The sequence below is a fragment of the Mchenga conophoros genome, linkage group LG4 (assembly GCF_057382185.1).
Source record: "Mchenga conophoros isolate Kocher_MC1m ecotype Shallow Benthic linkage group LG4, M_conophoros_male_GT1.1, whole genome shotgun sequence".
Taxonomy (NCBI): domain Eukaryota; kingdom Metazoa; phylum Chordata; class Actinopteri; order Cichliformes; family Cichlidae; genus Mchenga; species Mchenga conophoros.
This window is the reverse complement of record NC_140529.1, coordinates 19,121,608-19,138,404: the sequence shown is the minus strand read 5'-3', so window position 1 is coordinate 19,138,404 and position 16,797 is coordinate 19,121,608. Positions and strand designations below refer to the sequence as shown.

The window sequence follows — 16,797 nt, the reverse complement described above, 5'->3', positions numbered from 1 at the left end:
AAAACTGCTGCATCTTATTTTTTTCCTCTTTGTGGCGTTTCAATAATAATTCAACAACTTGGCTGTTGTGAAATTGCTGACGTGCCACCTTTTCTTTCTCTGTTTCCAGCAGTCCTTGCAGGACTTGGACTTCGTCCTCGTGTTTTTCTTTAAGCTCAGCCAGAGTTTTCTCCGTCTCTGCGCGGAACTTTACCAGAGCTTCGTGGTCATCTTTTATCGAGTCCAACCTGTCTGCGATGTTTGTCCTGTCATCCAAGACCGAACCCAGCAGCTTATTATTCTGCAAAAGTTCATTGTTTTCTTTTGTTAGATCCTCGATCCGTTTCTTATTGACTGTATGCAGGTTTTTGAAGTAGTCAAGCTCAGTTTTGAGCTTTTCAACCTCGTCGATCATTGGCTGCAGTCTTTGCTCGAACTGTCTGGCATATGTTTCTTTTTCTTTTTCACTTTTTTTAACCATTGTTTTCGAGAAATTAACATTTCTGTCTTTGTTAGCTTTCGAACTCATTTCTGCTTTTTTATGTGCTGTATCACTCCAACAAAACGATAGCTTAATGAATTCCCTTTGACAGCTGTCCTCTATTTATAGACTTGAACATCAAAGGATGAAAGGACTGTCACTATGACATCACCACGTTCTGTGACGTAACAGGGCTTTGGAGCGTGATGTCACGGGGGTGGGCGTGGAAAGGATTTTGGGGGTCTAAACAAAGCGTGTCTTTTTTTGAAAACTTTATTTAACAAACAATGAGTATACAACATACGAACAGATGAAGTATACAACAGAACATGAACACAAAAAGCCAAGGGTGAAAGAAAAAGGTAACAATTATAAGAATACACGCAAAAATTCACATACATATATTGTTGTGAGAGCCTTTTTGTTGGTGCAGTCTGATATTGATTGTATGTGCATGTGCACATCCTTAAAATAATGACAGAAATATGGTGTTTTGTTAGTAAACTTACATTTATGGATAAAAAATTTAGCTAAAAGTATTAAGAAATTTATCATAAAAAACATTTCTCATACTTCTTGGGGAACTTAAAGAAACAGAATAAAACATTTTCCCATCGTAAAGAAAACTCCCTTAAAATATGGACAATAACAAAGCTGCTAAATTCCTTCCAGAATCTCTGTGTAAAAGAACAGTACCAAAAAAGATGTGTCACCGTTTCTGGATGATCCCCACAGAAAGTACAATTAGTATTTATGTCCCTTTTAAATTTGACCATGTAGTGACTGGCTGGATAACATGTATGTCGAATTTTAAAAGAGACTTCTTTCACCTTATTTACAATCAAATATTTATGGGGGACCATCCAGACTGTCTTCCGCTTGATATCTGGAACACTGATTGGAAAATTATATAGTGCAATAAAGTCGTTGTAAGTAAGTAGTTGTCCCTCTTTACTAACCAGCTGAGCCACCAATAGGATCCCATTTTGGAGCCAAGTTTCCAGGAAAAGTGATTTATTTTTCTATAAAATATCTCTGTTGTTCCAGATAAGGTATTTGTGAGGTGAGAAGTTGTGTTTATAAATGAGGGTCCACGCTAAGAGGACCTGCTTATGGAAGGATGAAAGCTTTACAGGGACTTTCTCAACATTGTAATTACAATTTCAAATAAAAGTAAAGCCACCAAAACGAGAGAAAATGTGGTATGGTATAAAGTTCCAGATAGAGGTAGGGTTTTAAGAAAATGTTTGGCCCAATTAATTTTGAAAGTGTTATTTAAAGTAGAAAAGTCTAAGACGTTAAGCCCACCTGATTCGTACTTATTCATCACAACAGTTTTTCTAATATAGTGCGTACGGTTTTTCCATATAAAATTAAAGAGCATACGGTCAATATCTTTACTACTTTTCTTATCCAGATGTAAGGAGAGAGCAGCATATGTTCATCGGGATATCCCTTCAGCTTTAGTAATTAACACTCTACCTTTCAAAGACAAGTCCCTTGTTCCAAGATGGCGCCGCCGCGTATGGATGCCCCGGTGCTTCAGTGCGTTACTTCTGTTTTGTTTTTGTGCATAACTTCTGTGTCTGGGCACTCCTCTGGATATTCTTACACTAGAGAAGAGCTTCTTAACTACAGGACTACAACACCTGTGGATTTACTTCCAATATTTGTCGCATCTGCGGCAGATTTACTGCAGACTCTGATCAGGAAAGTGAGACGCCGAAAGCGAGGAAAGCGAGCCGGCGCACTCGTGCGTCTGAGGAGACGCGGACTGCGAACTGCTCTTCCTGGGATCTTCCTTTCCGACGTACGCTCACTCAGGAATGAGATGGACGAGCTGGCCCTGATGAGAAGCATGAACAGAGACGTTGCCTCCTCCTGTGTCTTGTGTTTTACGGAGTCGTGGCTCTGTGAGGACATCCCGGACAGCGCGCTCAAGCTGGAGGGCTTTCATCTGCTGCGCGCGGACCGGCAGGCCTCTCTCTCTGGTAAGACCACAGGTGGACGTGTCTGCTTCTACATTAATAGTGGCTGGTGCACAGATGTAACAGTGATTGCTCAGCACTGCTCTTCCTCTCTGGAATACCTTTTTATTCACTGCAAACCGTTTTATTCTCCGCGGGAGTTTGCTTCATTCATCTTGGCCGCTGTTTACATCCCGCCAGATGCGGATGCGCAGGCAGCTCAGTGCGCACTCGCGGAGCAGATACTGCACATGGAGCGGACATTCCCGGACTCTCTCATCATTGCTCTTGGGGACTTTTACAACACCCCCCTCCTCACCCCACACAAAAGAGGATTTCACACCACCTCCTCCCACCACAACCCTTCATATTCATGAAGCAGATGCGAGGAAGCAGTTTAAGAGTCTGAATGCTCGGAAAGCTCCCGGCCCAGACGGTGTGTCTCGTCTACTGGACGCAGCCGGAGGGTTCACTTGGTTGTTTGCTCTCAATAGAAGCTGAGCGCGTCTCCGTGTCTGTGCTGGTAAACGATACTGAGTCCCAGTGCTCAGTAAACTGTACACCTGACCGTTATTCTCCCACTGAATCCGGTGTGTCCACGGTCCAACACGTGCTCAACACGATGGTGCTGACCGGTGCCCAAACACACCAGAACACCAAATAAGTAAAATAACACAAACACGAACTTCTCCATGGCTCGTCGGGATGGCAACTGCTCCAAAAGTGACACATGAAATAGGCTGACATTTGAGTTTGACACGGGAGGTGAGGGGGTGTTTTGAATATGCTTGACTCCGTCACGAGGTTGCGCACAGCATCACCGGCAAGGGGGCTTGGTTTGAGAGGTTTTTGGCATCTGTGATGTGATTTACAACCATCCACCCATGTACAGCAAGAAGCCGCACTCACAACCGTGGGCATCAGCAAGTTGGTGAAATTTAAACAAAACAAAACAGCATTCCATCTGAAACTCTCTTATTGTACCCAAAATACAAATTTTAGTGATTACATGTGGCTTCATTAATTATGTTCAAACGGATGAATACATAACGCAAGTAATAACTTTATGATCAGTCAGTGAATGAAGGAGCTCAAGAGTGCAAATATAGTTGCAATAAAGTGACAAATATGCCCTTTTATGTCAAACAAAGACCGAAATAAGTGGCATCAGTGTGAGGATGAGAATGAGCGATCCAACCTCACACTGCAGATATCAGGGCAAAGCACAGTGGGGGGGGGTTGCAGTCTTCTTGGCTGGACCTTCTTCTGCAGTGTGTGATCTTCTAGGAGAGTCTTCATGCAGCATGCCTGCCAGTGTGGTCCACACTGCTTCTCTGTCAGTCTTGGGCACACTGCGTAGGTCTTTAAAACGTGGGTCCAGTGCAGTTGCGATCTGGAGCCATGCATAGTTGGTATGTTCCTGGCGGGAAGCAAGGTCTTCCTTAAACTTCTCTTTAAACCTCACCACATATGCAGGGTCCTCATCAGTTACTTCCATGACACGGCGCAGGTGGCAGAAGGCTGGTAGAACTACAGAGCAGGAGACGTAGGCCTCTCCTCCCAGCAGTTCAGTCACATATCTGCAGTGGAATACACACACACACACACACACACACACACACACACACACACACACACACAGAGATAAGACAGCAAATTAAAAAAAGCTTTTTAATACTAGGTAATATTAATAAAATATTTGATTTCATTTATTTTTTAAATAAGACATTTTCATAATAACAAAACTGATTTAAGATGTATGTTTGATACATTTAATCTAAACCTACAATTATGGTCACAATGACAGGCTCACCTGCAGGGCTCTAGAAGTGTCTCCAGTCTCTGGAGTTTGTCCCACTCTGGAGGCGTCAGGAGGACAAGTTTATGCTTTTGTTTATCCAGAGTCGCGGTTACTGCAGTTTGGTTGCGGATCAAGCGCTTCACCATCTCCAGCGTGGAGTTCCAGCGCGTAGGCACGTCCTGGGCCAACGGCTCCTGCTTGCGCTCCAGTGACACCTGCTCTGCGTTCAGCTCTGCTGTGTTTGCTGGGCTGTGCTTAAAATGGCCAACAATTTTGCGGCATTTGGCCAGCGCAGTGACAAAGCCACTGTCTGCGAGACTCACTGTGATGCATCTCTGTAGAATGTGCGCGGTACACGGCATGTGATTGAATGGCATGATGCGAGCCGCGGCGATCATATTGCGCGCACTGTCCGTGCCTACTGTTGTCACCTTCTCCTCAATTCTCCACCTGCGAGCAACAGTCTGGAACTGCTCTGCACAAGCCTCCGCAAAGTGCCGCTCTTCCGTTTTCATTATAGTCAGCGCAAAGGATGTCAGACCCCAGGCTTCAGTGATTAAATGCGCAGTAACTCCCAGGTAATTGTCATTACTCAATGATGTCCAGTGGTCTCCTGTCAGAGCCACGCATTCTGTGTGAACTAAAGCCTCTTCTTTTTTCTTTTTCTCCGTTTCATACAGTTCGTGGATTCGAATTGTTATTGTGCTTCTCGCTGGGGGCTTGTAGGACGCGTCCTGAGATGCAACCTTTAAAACATCCGCAAAGCCCTTGTCCTCCACAATGCTTAGCGGTCTGCAGTCCTTTGCTATCCATTTGGCTATATTGTCGGTCAGTTTGTCCAAAGAAGACTTACCGAGTGGCCTGCGTTCACTAAGAGTGGTCTGACGCAGGCCGGGTGAAGCTGCTGCCCCGACAAACGCGTGTTTGGCATTAAGGTGGTATTTTAAGGTCGAATTTGAACGGTGAAATTGAAACTCTTTACTACAGTGAGTGCAAATTACAACGCGTTTGTTTATTGTCCCATCTATGTTCTTCTTGTATTTAAATTCCCCATCCAGAAGGCCATCCGCTTCCTGCTTCTCCATTTTCAGTGGCGCGGTAAACAAATCAAGTGGAATTATGGGAGCGACTTATCTGCGTGTTGCGCTAAATAGTTAAATATTCTAACGTAATTAATTCCAAAATTTAATTATCGCAATTAACGCGTTAATTTCGACAGCTATAAATATAATATAATATAATATAATATAATATAATATAATATAATATATCATGTTGCTATTTAATGTTTTTTGTTCTGTTGCAGCTGCTCTGTGAGCCAAGCTTTCGTTGTCTAAATTCAATGGCAATATATCTCTGCACCACACGATGGCGATAGATTCTCACAGACAGTCTGTGCTCTGCTTCCGCCACCAGTCATCTTTAAATCTTTTTTTTAATTCAATGAAACCTTTATTTAACTGTCCATCTCGCGGCATTACTTAAAAAAAATCATATTTAAATACAAAGAAGATTAAATACATGAACGACAGTAAATTGATAAAATAAGAGCAAATAAATATATTTACAAATGATAGCAACATCAATGGAATAAAAGCATGAACAGCAGCAGAAGGAGAAAGAGGCCTGTATCTACATTATTACTCTGGCAGCTCTCAGTCTCCATACAGACAGGACACGTTGCAGCGTAATTGCAGACAGGTGCGTGGGCCTGAGCTCCGCCCAGGCAGAATGACGAGTGGAAGAAAGCAGCAACACAATAAACATATGTAGCCTTGCGGAGCCGGCCGGGCAGACACCGAGACAGAGTGCAACGATTTTATACGTGACAACACACACAAAAAAACACACACAACAAAAATCAGAATGTGTTTGTGATTTGGATTTTTATTTAAAGGTGAAACCTTTTTTCTTTTCTTGTTTTGCCAGATTAGACATTTTGATTCATTTCATTTAGTTTTTTTGTTTTACTTTGATGCTATAATAGATGTTTTTAAAATGTAGTCATATTTAATACTATATTGCATCATGGCAAAAAAACAGTCTCCTCAAGCTGCTTTATACTGTAAGGTGAAAACACTACAGAAAAAGCCAGAAAACCCCAACAATCCAAAGATCCCCTTTGAGCAAGCACTGGGCGACAGTGGGGAGGAAAAACTCCCTTTAGGAAGAAACCTCCAGCAGAACCAGGCTCAAGAAGGGGCGGCCATCTGCTGCGACCGGTTGGGGGTGATGGAAAGAGAATAGAGGGAGACAAGATGAAGTATACTTCTAATGGCCTATTCCAATTGGTGGTAATACATCATAAGAATTGAGGAAAGGTGGTGTTGATGGAGACTCTGGGGAAGGCCTTCGTCTGCCAGGGTGTTTTGGAGCCACTTGAATAAATTTAGTTTGCACTGGAGGTGGACGAGGTTTAATCTGTGGAAAGATCTGAGACGGAGTCGGAGTCTCCCCATAACATCTCCCCATCACGCCTCTATGGACCAACGGTGCGAGCTTTTGTCCTTTCTGTTTTTCTAATTTAAGCTGGAGTTGAACGTCTTTCACTCTAGATTTTAGATGACCTATCTCTTTTTCTTCATTGCCAGCTTTTCTGATCATCTGGTTCACTGGTCCAATGAGCTCCTGTTTTTGTTTGAATAAAGCGTATTCGGAAGACTTTACCATATCATTGTACTGCTTTTTAAATGATTCCAGCTCCCGTGTTTTATCTAGTAAAGCTGCATCTAGATCCTTGCATCTGGTACGTAGACAGTTCAGCTGTTTTTCAAGAAACTCCTTCGTTGTTCCAACAAAGGGGATGCCTTCCACACCGTCTACGTATTTCTTTTTCAAGTTGTGGAATATATCCCTAAATTCCACCTTTTCTTTTTCTCTGAAGTGACCTGCATGTGGAAATGCCTTTTCAAAGGACAAAACGCACTGGTACAATTCCTCTTGGAAGTGGCGCTTTTTCTTTTCCAGGCAATTCGTTTTTTGTGTGAATATTTCTGTTTGCTTTTTTGTGGCGCGCAGTTGCTCTTCCAGTGAGATCTTTTCAGCCAGTGCCTGATTGTGTGCCGTTTTTACTTTATACCTGTCCACTGCTGTCTTTCTGTGGTTTTCCTGCTCTGTGCTTAGGGCCTTTTTTAGGTCTTCATTTTTCTTTTTCAAAGAATCAACTTCATCTTCGACCATAGCCTTCATTTTCTTTTCAAAGGCCAGAGCCCTAATATTTCTCTGACATTTCCGTTTGATCTCCATATTCTGGGCCTTTTGGTTGTCTATTACTTTGCCCATTTGATCTTTCTCGTCTGTTAATTCTTTCACGGTTTTATCCATCAATTCATTTTCGTCCTGTAACTTTGTATTACGTGTCAGAAGACCCTCAATCCAACACTGCGAGGATTGATGTTGTTCCTCGCGTTCTTTAACCGCATTGACGGCCACACCTCTACTATTTTTTACTGTTCTCTCAAGCTTTTCTATTTTGGAATCATACATTTCCATGACCTCTTCTAACTTTCTGTCTGCAGCATTGGCTTTGTCTTCGAGTTTTTTTTAGTATTTTCCTCGTAAAATTGCTGCATCTTATTTTTTTCCTCTTTGTGGCGTTTCAATAATAATTCAACAACTTGGCTGTTGTGAAATTCCTGACGTACCACCTTTTCTTTTGCTGTTTCCAGCAGTCCTTGCAGGACTTCGACTTCGTCCTCATCATCTGTGATTAGGTATTGAAACAGCTGTTTACTCCCCAGATGTTTGTGTCCTCAAAGAAATTCCATTTTGATTTATGTGAATGTATTGTGCAGGTACTTTCTCTGCTTCGCCCTCATTGCTTGCTTTATCTGAGAACATAATCTGCCTTCTTTTAGCTTGGGGTAGGCCAACCCCACGACTCTCCACTGCTTCCACAAAGTAACCTCCGATAACCTTTGGGTCACTGTTAGTGTGTGCGGCCCGCAGCCAAATGATGTTGCGTGAGAAACCGTCGATGCATCCATTAATACATATCCCATATGGCTTTAGTTTGTCATAAGAGTCTATGTGCCACACAAAGTTAGGCCCCTGAGCAAAATATTGCCTCCTTCTGAGACGTGTGGTCTGGCGAACCTGGGAACCTAATGGGTCCAGTAAAGAGATGAGGATCCTGACGTCTTCTTTCCTGATCGCAGTGCCGTGTTGTTTGCACTTTGTAAACATCCACCGATAACCGTGATCCTTCCCAGGCCCTTGCAGTTGGTTCACAATAAAATCTATCCCGGCGTCCAGGTCGTACTTACGTCTGTAAAGCGACTTGGCTCTCAATATCCGGTTTAAATGTCTCTCCGTAATGATGGTTCCTTGCATTGCCAGGCTTTTCAAAATGCGTTTGTAGCTCATTCCCAGCCTAAAATAAAACTCAATCAGACTGTCTCTGTCCATGGTGTATAGGTTTAGCTTCTTTTAGCTTGGGGTAGGCCTCAGTTGATGTTTTAAATTAAAACGCTTGAAGACAAAGTGAACTCTGGACAAGCGTGCGGCCTACCTGAAGCCCAGGTGGGCTTGTTGATAATCACATTTTCACACTCATCTCGGGGCACATCCGTGGTGTTCTGGTGCCAGCCTGAAAACGGGTCTCACAGACCCGAACACCATACAAGGGTTAAAACAAAATATTAACCGACAAATAAACCCCAAAATATAAGTAAACTAACAACAAACTTTAACTAATTTAAAAAAAAATAAATAAAGAACAAATAGCTCCAACAATAACAAAAATGTAATGAGTCATAAATCATGTAATACGTAAATCCTTAAGAGCTGACGACAAATCTGTAAAGAAATTCCATTTTGACTTTCATTCTATCGACAATTACTATTGATTGATTTTCATTACAAAAAAGATTTAATAGGTTCCTTTAAATAATAATAATAATAATAATAAAGAAGGAAAGAAGTCAAAAGTTATCTCGATGAATTATCAGATGAGTGCGTCATAAACTTTAACTCACCAAACTAGCAGCATAAATTATGAAACCAGATAAGGTTTTATCAAACTTAATTTAAATCTCTTCTTTCAGCCAATTGGAAACTGTCAATCACATGCTAGCTTTCTAAATTGCCACTCAGCCACCAAAACAAAAATGTTGTAAAAGGGCAGGGAGATGCAGAACTCAAGAGAAAAACTTTATTGCTCTGTTTCTTTTGAAGCTGATATAAAATTGTATCAAAAACTCACACAGATGCAAAAGATTTGGACGTTTTTGGAATTCTAGCAAGTGTGAAATGACTTGCTATTGTTGGGATTTCTGGTTTATATATTGGGGATTTTACCTTGCAATATAAGTCCTTTCATACAACACAATAAAACACAACAGAAATCAGAAGGTTTTTGTGATTTGGATTTTTATTTATTTATTCATTTTTTCTCTTCTTTTTTGGTCAGGTTAGTACGGTGGCCCTCAGAGGCCAAACGGACTGCAACTTTAGAAAACACCAGCGATAAGAAAAATGCTGTTTTGTTTTTCCTATTTCCGTTGTGTTTTGTGTGCTTTTGCAGCATTTTTCTTACTGCTGGTGTCCGTTTGGCCTCTCAGGGCCACCGTAGGGTTAGACATTTTGATTAATTTCATTGAAGTATACTTTAGTTTTATTGTTTTACTTTGATGCTATAATAGATGTTTATAAAATTCAGTTATATTTAAGATTATATAGCATCATGGCAAAACAACAGTCTCCTCAAGCTGCGTTATACTGTAAGGTGAAAACACTACAGAAAAATCCAGAAAACCCCAACAATCCAAAGATCCCCTTTGAGCAAGCACTGGGCGACAGTGGGGAGGAAAAACTCCCTTTAGGAAGAAACCTCCGGCAGAACCAGGCTCAAGAAGGGGCGGCCATCTGCTGCGACCGGTTGGGGGTGATGGAAAAAGAATAGAGGGAGACAAGATGAAGTATACTTCTAATGGCCTATTCCAATTGGTGGTAATACATCATAAGAATTGAGGAAAGGTGGTGTTGATGGAGACTCTGGGGAAGGCCTTCGTCTGCCAGGGTGTTTTGGAGCCACTTGAATAAATTTAGTTTGCACTGGAGGTGGACGAGGTTTAATCTGTGGAAAGATCTGAGACGGAGTCTCCCCATAACATCTCCCCATCACGCCTCTATGGACCAACGGTGCGAGCTTTTGTCCTTTCTGTTTTTCTAATTTAAGCTGGAGTTGAACGTCTTTCACTCTAGATTTTAGATGACCTATCTCTTTTTCTTCATTGCCAGCCTTTCTGATCATCTGGTTCACTGGTCCAATGAGCTCCTGTTTTTGTTTGAATAAAGCGTATTCGGAAGACTTTACCATATCATTGTACTGCTTTTTAAATGATTCCAGCTCCCGTGTTTTATCTAGTAAAGCTGCATCTAGATCCTTGCATCTGGTACGTAGACAGTTCAGCTGTTTTTCAAGAAACTCCTTCGTTGTTCCAACAAAGGGGATGCCTTCCACACCGTCTACGTATTTCTTTTTCAAGTTGAGGAATTTATCCCTAAATTCCACCTTTTCTTTTTCTCTGAAGTGACCTGCATGTGGAAATGCCTTTTCAAAGGACAAAACGCACTGGTACAATTCCTCTTGGAAGTGGCGCTTTTTCTTTTCCAGGCAATTCGTTTTGTGTGTGAATATTTCTGTTTGCTTTTTTGTGGCGCGCAGTTGCTCTTCCAGTGAGATCTTTTCAGCCAGTGCCTGATTGTGTGCCGTTTTTACTTTATGCCTGTCCACTGCTGTCTTTCTGTGTTCTTCCTTCTCTTTACTTAGGGCCTTTTTTATGTCTTCATTTTTCTTTTTCAGAGAATCATTTTCATCTTCGACCCCAGCCTTCATTTTCTTTTCAAAGGCCAGAGCCCTAATATTTCTCTGACATTTTTGTTTCATCTCCATTTGCTGGGCCGTTTTTTCGTTGATGGTCTTCCCCATTTGAGCTTTCTCATCTGTTAAATCTTTCACCGTTTTGCCTATTAATTTGTTTTGGTCCTGCAGCTTTGCATTATGCGTCAAAAGGCCCTCGATCCAAAACTTCGAGGATTTATGTTCCTCCTCACGTTCTTTGACTGCATTGATGCTCACACTTTTACCAATTTCCATTTTCTTCTCAAGCTTTGCAATATATTTATCATAAATGCCTATGACGATTTTTAACTTTGTTTCTGCAGCATATGCTTTGTCTGTGAGTTTTGATGTATTTTCGTCATAAAATTGCTGCATCCGATTTTTCTCCTCTTTGTGGCGTTTCACCAGTAAGTCGACGACTTGGCTGTTGTGAAACTGCTGACGCGCAACTTTTTCTTTTTCCGTTTCCAGCAATGCTTGCAGCACTTCAACATCTTCTTCATGTTTCCTATTAAGTTCAGCCAGTGTTTTCTCCGTCTCTGCGCGGAACTTTATGAGAGCTTCGTTGTCATCTTTTCTCGAGTCCAACCTGTCTGAGATACTGGTCCTGTCGTCCACAACAGAAGACAGCATCTCATTATTCTGCCAAAGTTCTTTGTTTTCTTTAGTTAGATCCTCGATCCGTTTGTTCTTGATTGTGTCCTGTTTTTTGAAGTAGTCAAGCTCAGTTTTAAGCTTTTCAACTTCATCAATCATTGGCTGCAGTCTTTGGTCGAACTGTCTGGCATATGTTTCTTTTTCTTTTTCACTTTTTTTAACCATTGCTTTCAAGAAATTAACATTTCTGTCTTTGTTAGGTTTCGAAGTCATTTCTGCTTTTTTATGTGCTGTATCACTCCAACAAAACGATAGCTCAATGAATTCCCTTTGACAGCTTTCCTCTATTTATAGACTTGAACATCAAAGGATGAAACGACTGTCACTATGACATCACCACGTTCTGTGACGTAATGTCATTAAACGGCACCACGTTCTGTGGTAATAGGGCTTTGGAGCGTGATGTCACGGGGGTGGGCGTGGAAAGGATTTTGGGGGTCTAAACAAAGTGTGTCTTTTTTTTTTTTAAACTTTATTTATCAAACAATGAGTATACAATATACGAACAGATGAAGTATACAAAACAACAGAACATGAACACAAAAAGCCAAGGGTAAAAGAAAAAGGTAACAATTATAAGAATACACGCAAAAATTCACATACATATATTGTTTTGAGAGCCTTTTTGTTGCTGGAGTCTGATATTGATTGTATGTACATTTCCACATCCTTAAAATAATGACAGAAATATGGTGTTTTGTTAGTAAACTTACATTTATGGATCAAAAATTTAGCTAAAAGTATTAAGAAATTTATCATAAAAAAATTTTTCTCATACTTCTTGGGGAACTTAAAGAAACAGAATAAAACATTTTCCCATCGTAAAGAAAACTCCCTTAAAATATGGACAATAACAAACCTGCTAAATTCCTTCCAGAATCTCTGTGTAAAAGAACAGTACCAAAAAAGATGTGTCACAGTTTCTGGATGATCCCCACAGAAAGTACAATTAGTATTTATATCCCTTTTAAATTTGACCATGTAGTGACTGGCTGGATAACATTTATGTAGAATTTTAAAAGAGACTTATTTCACCTTATTTACAATCAAATATTTATGGGGGACCACCCAGACTGTCTTCCACTTGATATCTGGAACATATCGGTTCCAATAAGATGTTATATGTGGGAGAGAGACGATATCTTCTTGGAATAAACTACGTATTCTCTTATTGCTGTTACCAAGTTCCTATGAAAAGCAGATTTTTCCTATTGGTGACTCAGCTGGATCGGGGAGAGTGACTGAGGTAGATATTGAGCTGTCAGTGTTTTTATATAACATTAAAGTCCCTGAGGGTATGGCACCAAGCACCATTGAGAATTCCTGAACACTGATTGGAAAATTATATAGTGCAATAAAGTCGTTGTAAGTAAGTAGTTGTCCCTCTTTATTAACCAGCTGAGCCACCAATAGGATCCCATTTTGGAGCCAAGTTTCCAGGAAAAGTGATTTATTTTTCTATAAAATATCTCTGTTGTTCCAGATAAGGTATTTGTGAGGTGAGAAGTTGTGTTTATAAATGAGGGTCCACGCTAAGAGGACCTGCTTATGGAAGGATGAAAGCTTTACAGGGAGTTTCTCACCATTGTAATTACAATTTAAAATAAAATTAAAGCCACCAAAATGAGAGAAAATATAATATGGTATAAAGTTCCAGATAGAGGTAGTTTTTAAGAAAATGTTTAGCCCAATTAATTTTGAAAGTGTTATTTAAAGTAGAAAAGTCTAAGACGTTAAGCCCACCTGATTTGTACTTATTCATCACAACAGTTTTTCTAATATAATGCGTACGGTTTTTCCATATAAAATTAAAGAGCATACGGTCAATATCTTTACTAATTTTCTTATCCAGATGTAAGGAGAGAGCAGCATATGTTAATTGGGATATCCCTTCAGCTTTAGTAATTAACACTCTACCTTTCAAAGACAAGTCCCTTTGCAGCCACTGGTTGAACTTTTTTAGGGTTTTCTGTATAATTGGAGTGAAGTTTGAAGAGCATCTTGATTTTTGGTCTTTGGATATTAACAGTCCCAAGTATGTGACTTCTTGTTTAACAGAGATATTACAGATAGTATTTGCAGGGCAGTCTTTAATTGCTAGTAACTCACACTTTTTTAGATTTAGGCATAAACCAGAGGCCTCAGAGAAATCACTAATCACAGTAAGGGCTGCAGGGATTTGGTTTGCATTCTTCAAGAAGAGTGTGGTGTCATTGGCTAACTGGCTGATGACGAGCTCCTTATCAGCTATGGTGATTCCTTGTACAACACTGTTTGAACTATTAGTTGCAAGAATTTGTGTACAAAGTAAAAATAAATATGGTGAAATAGGACATCCTTGGCGAATAGCACGTTTCAGGTCAAATCTCGGGGTGGAGCCGTTAATTATTTTAATAGAACTATTGCCATTGGCTTATCATTTTAACTGTAACACTGTTCAATCTCAACTTTGCACCTACCGTTTTCATCATTTATGTCACAAGCATTTGTAAGTGCAATTTGTTTGGAGGCACAATCGTCTAATTTTTGTGTGTGTGACAACATTTCTGCATCTCAAGAACGGTTTAGTTTGGACTACTTGCACAATTTTGCGCTTTAAACTGACCTGCAATTTCGTTTGACTAAAAACTTCACAGCAGACATTTGCCCAAATTTCTGGAAGCTTTCTGGGGTGAACACAGCCTCTCATCAGTTTAATATATGAAGTGCCAGATCTTTATTGCATGTCCACATCTCCACTCATGTGACTGAGGCCTGGTATCAGCTTGGCATCCTTTCATCTCTCTAACCTTTTAGTTAATTATGCCTTACTAAAAACATGTACAACAGAGAGCACAATCTGTGATTAGGTATTGAAACAGCTGTTTACTCCCCAGATGTTTGTGTCCTCAAAGAAATTCCATTTTGATTTATGTGAATGTATTGTGCAGGTACTTTCTCTGCTTCGCCCTCATTGCTTGCTTTATCTGAGAACATAATCTGCCTTCTTTTAGCTTGGGGTAGGCCTCACTTTATGTTTTAAATTAAAAAGCTTGAAGACAAAGTGAACTCTGGACAAGCGTGCGGCCTACCTGAAGCCCAGGTGGGCTTGTTGATAATCACATTTTCACACTCATCTCGGGGCACATCCATGGTGTTCTGGTGCCAGCCTGTCCCCTCTGTTTTTGTGGGGGTTTTCCCCACATACGAAAATGGCCGCTTCTGCCTGGAGGGAGTTTTTTATTTTTGCTTTGCAGCTGCACAGGATCTGTTTTAAACACTTCTATTTTAGGCAATTTTATAATATTTTAGACGACAGCACATAAAACACTGTTTGCTTGGACTGAAAACTGACTCACAAACAGGTTAGAGGCTCCACCCATAGAAGACCTGCAGGGAAAGATTTAATTAAAGATGCATCAACAACTATAACAAAAAAAGAATCCTATTAGACATGATTTTAAAAAAACAAAACAGTTATAGTCCCTGTTTACAACACCACACAGGTTGGAAACTAATTCTTGCAAAAATAATGCTTTCTACACAATTGCCCCAAGGGATCAATAAACTATTCTGATTCTGAAAGTCCAGATCACAATCCACACAACGGTGTATTCTTGGTATCCTTGGGAAATGTGTTGGATAGGTCTCAAATGTGGCCGGAACTCACATCTACATCAGAAGTCACATGAGATGATAAACCGTACCTTGATTTGATTTATAAATCGGAGTGTTATGGTCAGACGAAGCAAAGATTGACCTGTTTGGCCACAATGACAAGAGGTAAGTTCAGGGCAGTAATGTTGAGTCTTTAAAACTTAGTAACAGTGTTAACCAGGGTGGTAGCATCAATAGCTACAAAAAGCATCTGGTTGAAGTACAACTTACTAAAGGACATTTAACCAAATATTACTGGGGGTGTATGTATATATTTGGGCCTATATATACTTTTGACCCTGTGTGGATTAGAGAAAATCCAAAATAAAGAAGTCTTTTTTTAAAAGTCATTAAAGATGTACGCTGTATAATCATCCCTTGAAAAAAACGTTACATTAAAATCGTTTATAATTATATTTATAAAGCACAAATTTTAACTTGCAACAGCCTTAGAGGTACATACGTTTGACCTCGTGTAACCTTGGATTAGAGAAAGTTCAAAACCAGTTCAAACTTGTTTACCTAATTTTTGTTCATTTTAAAGAAATTAAAAATGTGTGCTGTACAATCATTTCACCCAGGACAATTCAAAGAGATCATGAAATTAAAGTCCATAGTGAGTCCCTGTAAACTTCTGACCTCAGCTGTATTTATTCACACTCAGGATGTCTGCATGACTCTGAGTCAACTTCCTGTGTTTGTGATGCAATTTCCATTCTGAACTTCTGAAGGGCAGCACGGTGGCACGGTGGTTAGCACTGTTGCCGCACAGCAAGAATGTCCTGAGTTCAATTCCAACATCAGGCCGGGGTCTTTCTGTGTGGAGTTTGCATGTTCTCCCCGTGTCTGCGTGGGTTCCCTCCGGGTACTCCGGCTTCCTCCCACCGTCCAAAGACATGAAGCTTGTGGGGATAGGTTAATTGGATAACCCAAATTGTCACTAGGTGTGAATGTGCAAATGTATGTGAGTGCGAATGGTTGTTTGTCCTTGTGTGTTAGCCTTGCGACAGACTGGCGACCTGTCCAGGGTGTACCCCGCCTCTCGCCCTATGACAGCTGGGATAGGCTCCAGCACCCCCCGCGACCCTGAAAAGGATAAGCGGAAGTGAATGGATGGATGGATGGACTTCTGAAGAATATGAACCTGACAAATACCCTACAATTTGTAATAAATAATAAAAAATAAAGTAAACTAAGAATTTTTAAATAATTAAAAAGAAAAACTGAAATGAGATGTAGAGCACACTTCTAATGGATCATGTAGCAATGAAGAAGATAGCAGCTGATTAAATAGGCACTAGTGGTTTAAAAAGACCTCTAAATATAAATGTAAAGCATTAATATAGCAAATTATCAAATTATGAGCTTTACGAGAAATAATAGCTTATTTCCTTATTTGTTAATCATTTGAAAGAGCGCATTTTGTTAAGTG

At 40.4% G+C, this 16,797-nt stretch overlaps 1 protein-coding gene across 1 annotated transcript in view; it reads left to right on the top strand.

Annotated features, from left to right (window-relative positions):
• The first annotated feature begins 2,318 nt into the window (after nucleotides 1–2,318).
• The window catches only part of LOC146575901 (protein cramped-like), a 132,038-nt gene continuing 117,559 nt past the window's right edge, over nucleotides 2,319–16,797 (top strand). The window contains exon 1 of the mRNA XM_085272508.1: nucleotides 2,319–2,451. Coding sequence (XP_085128634.1) covers nucleotides 2,319–2,451 — 133 coding nt within the window. The remainder of the gene's footprint in view (nucleotides 2,452–16,797) is intronic.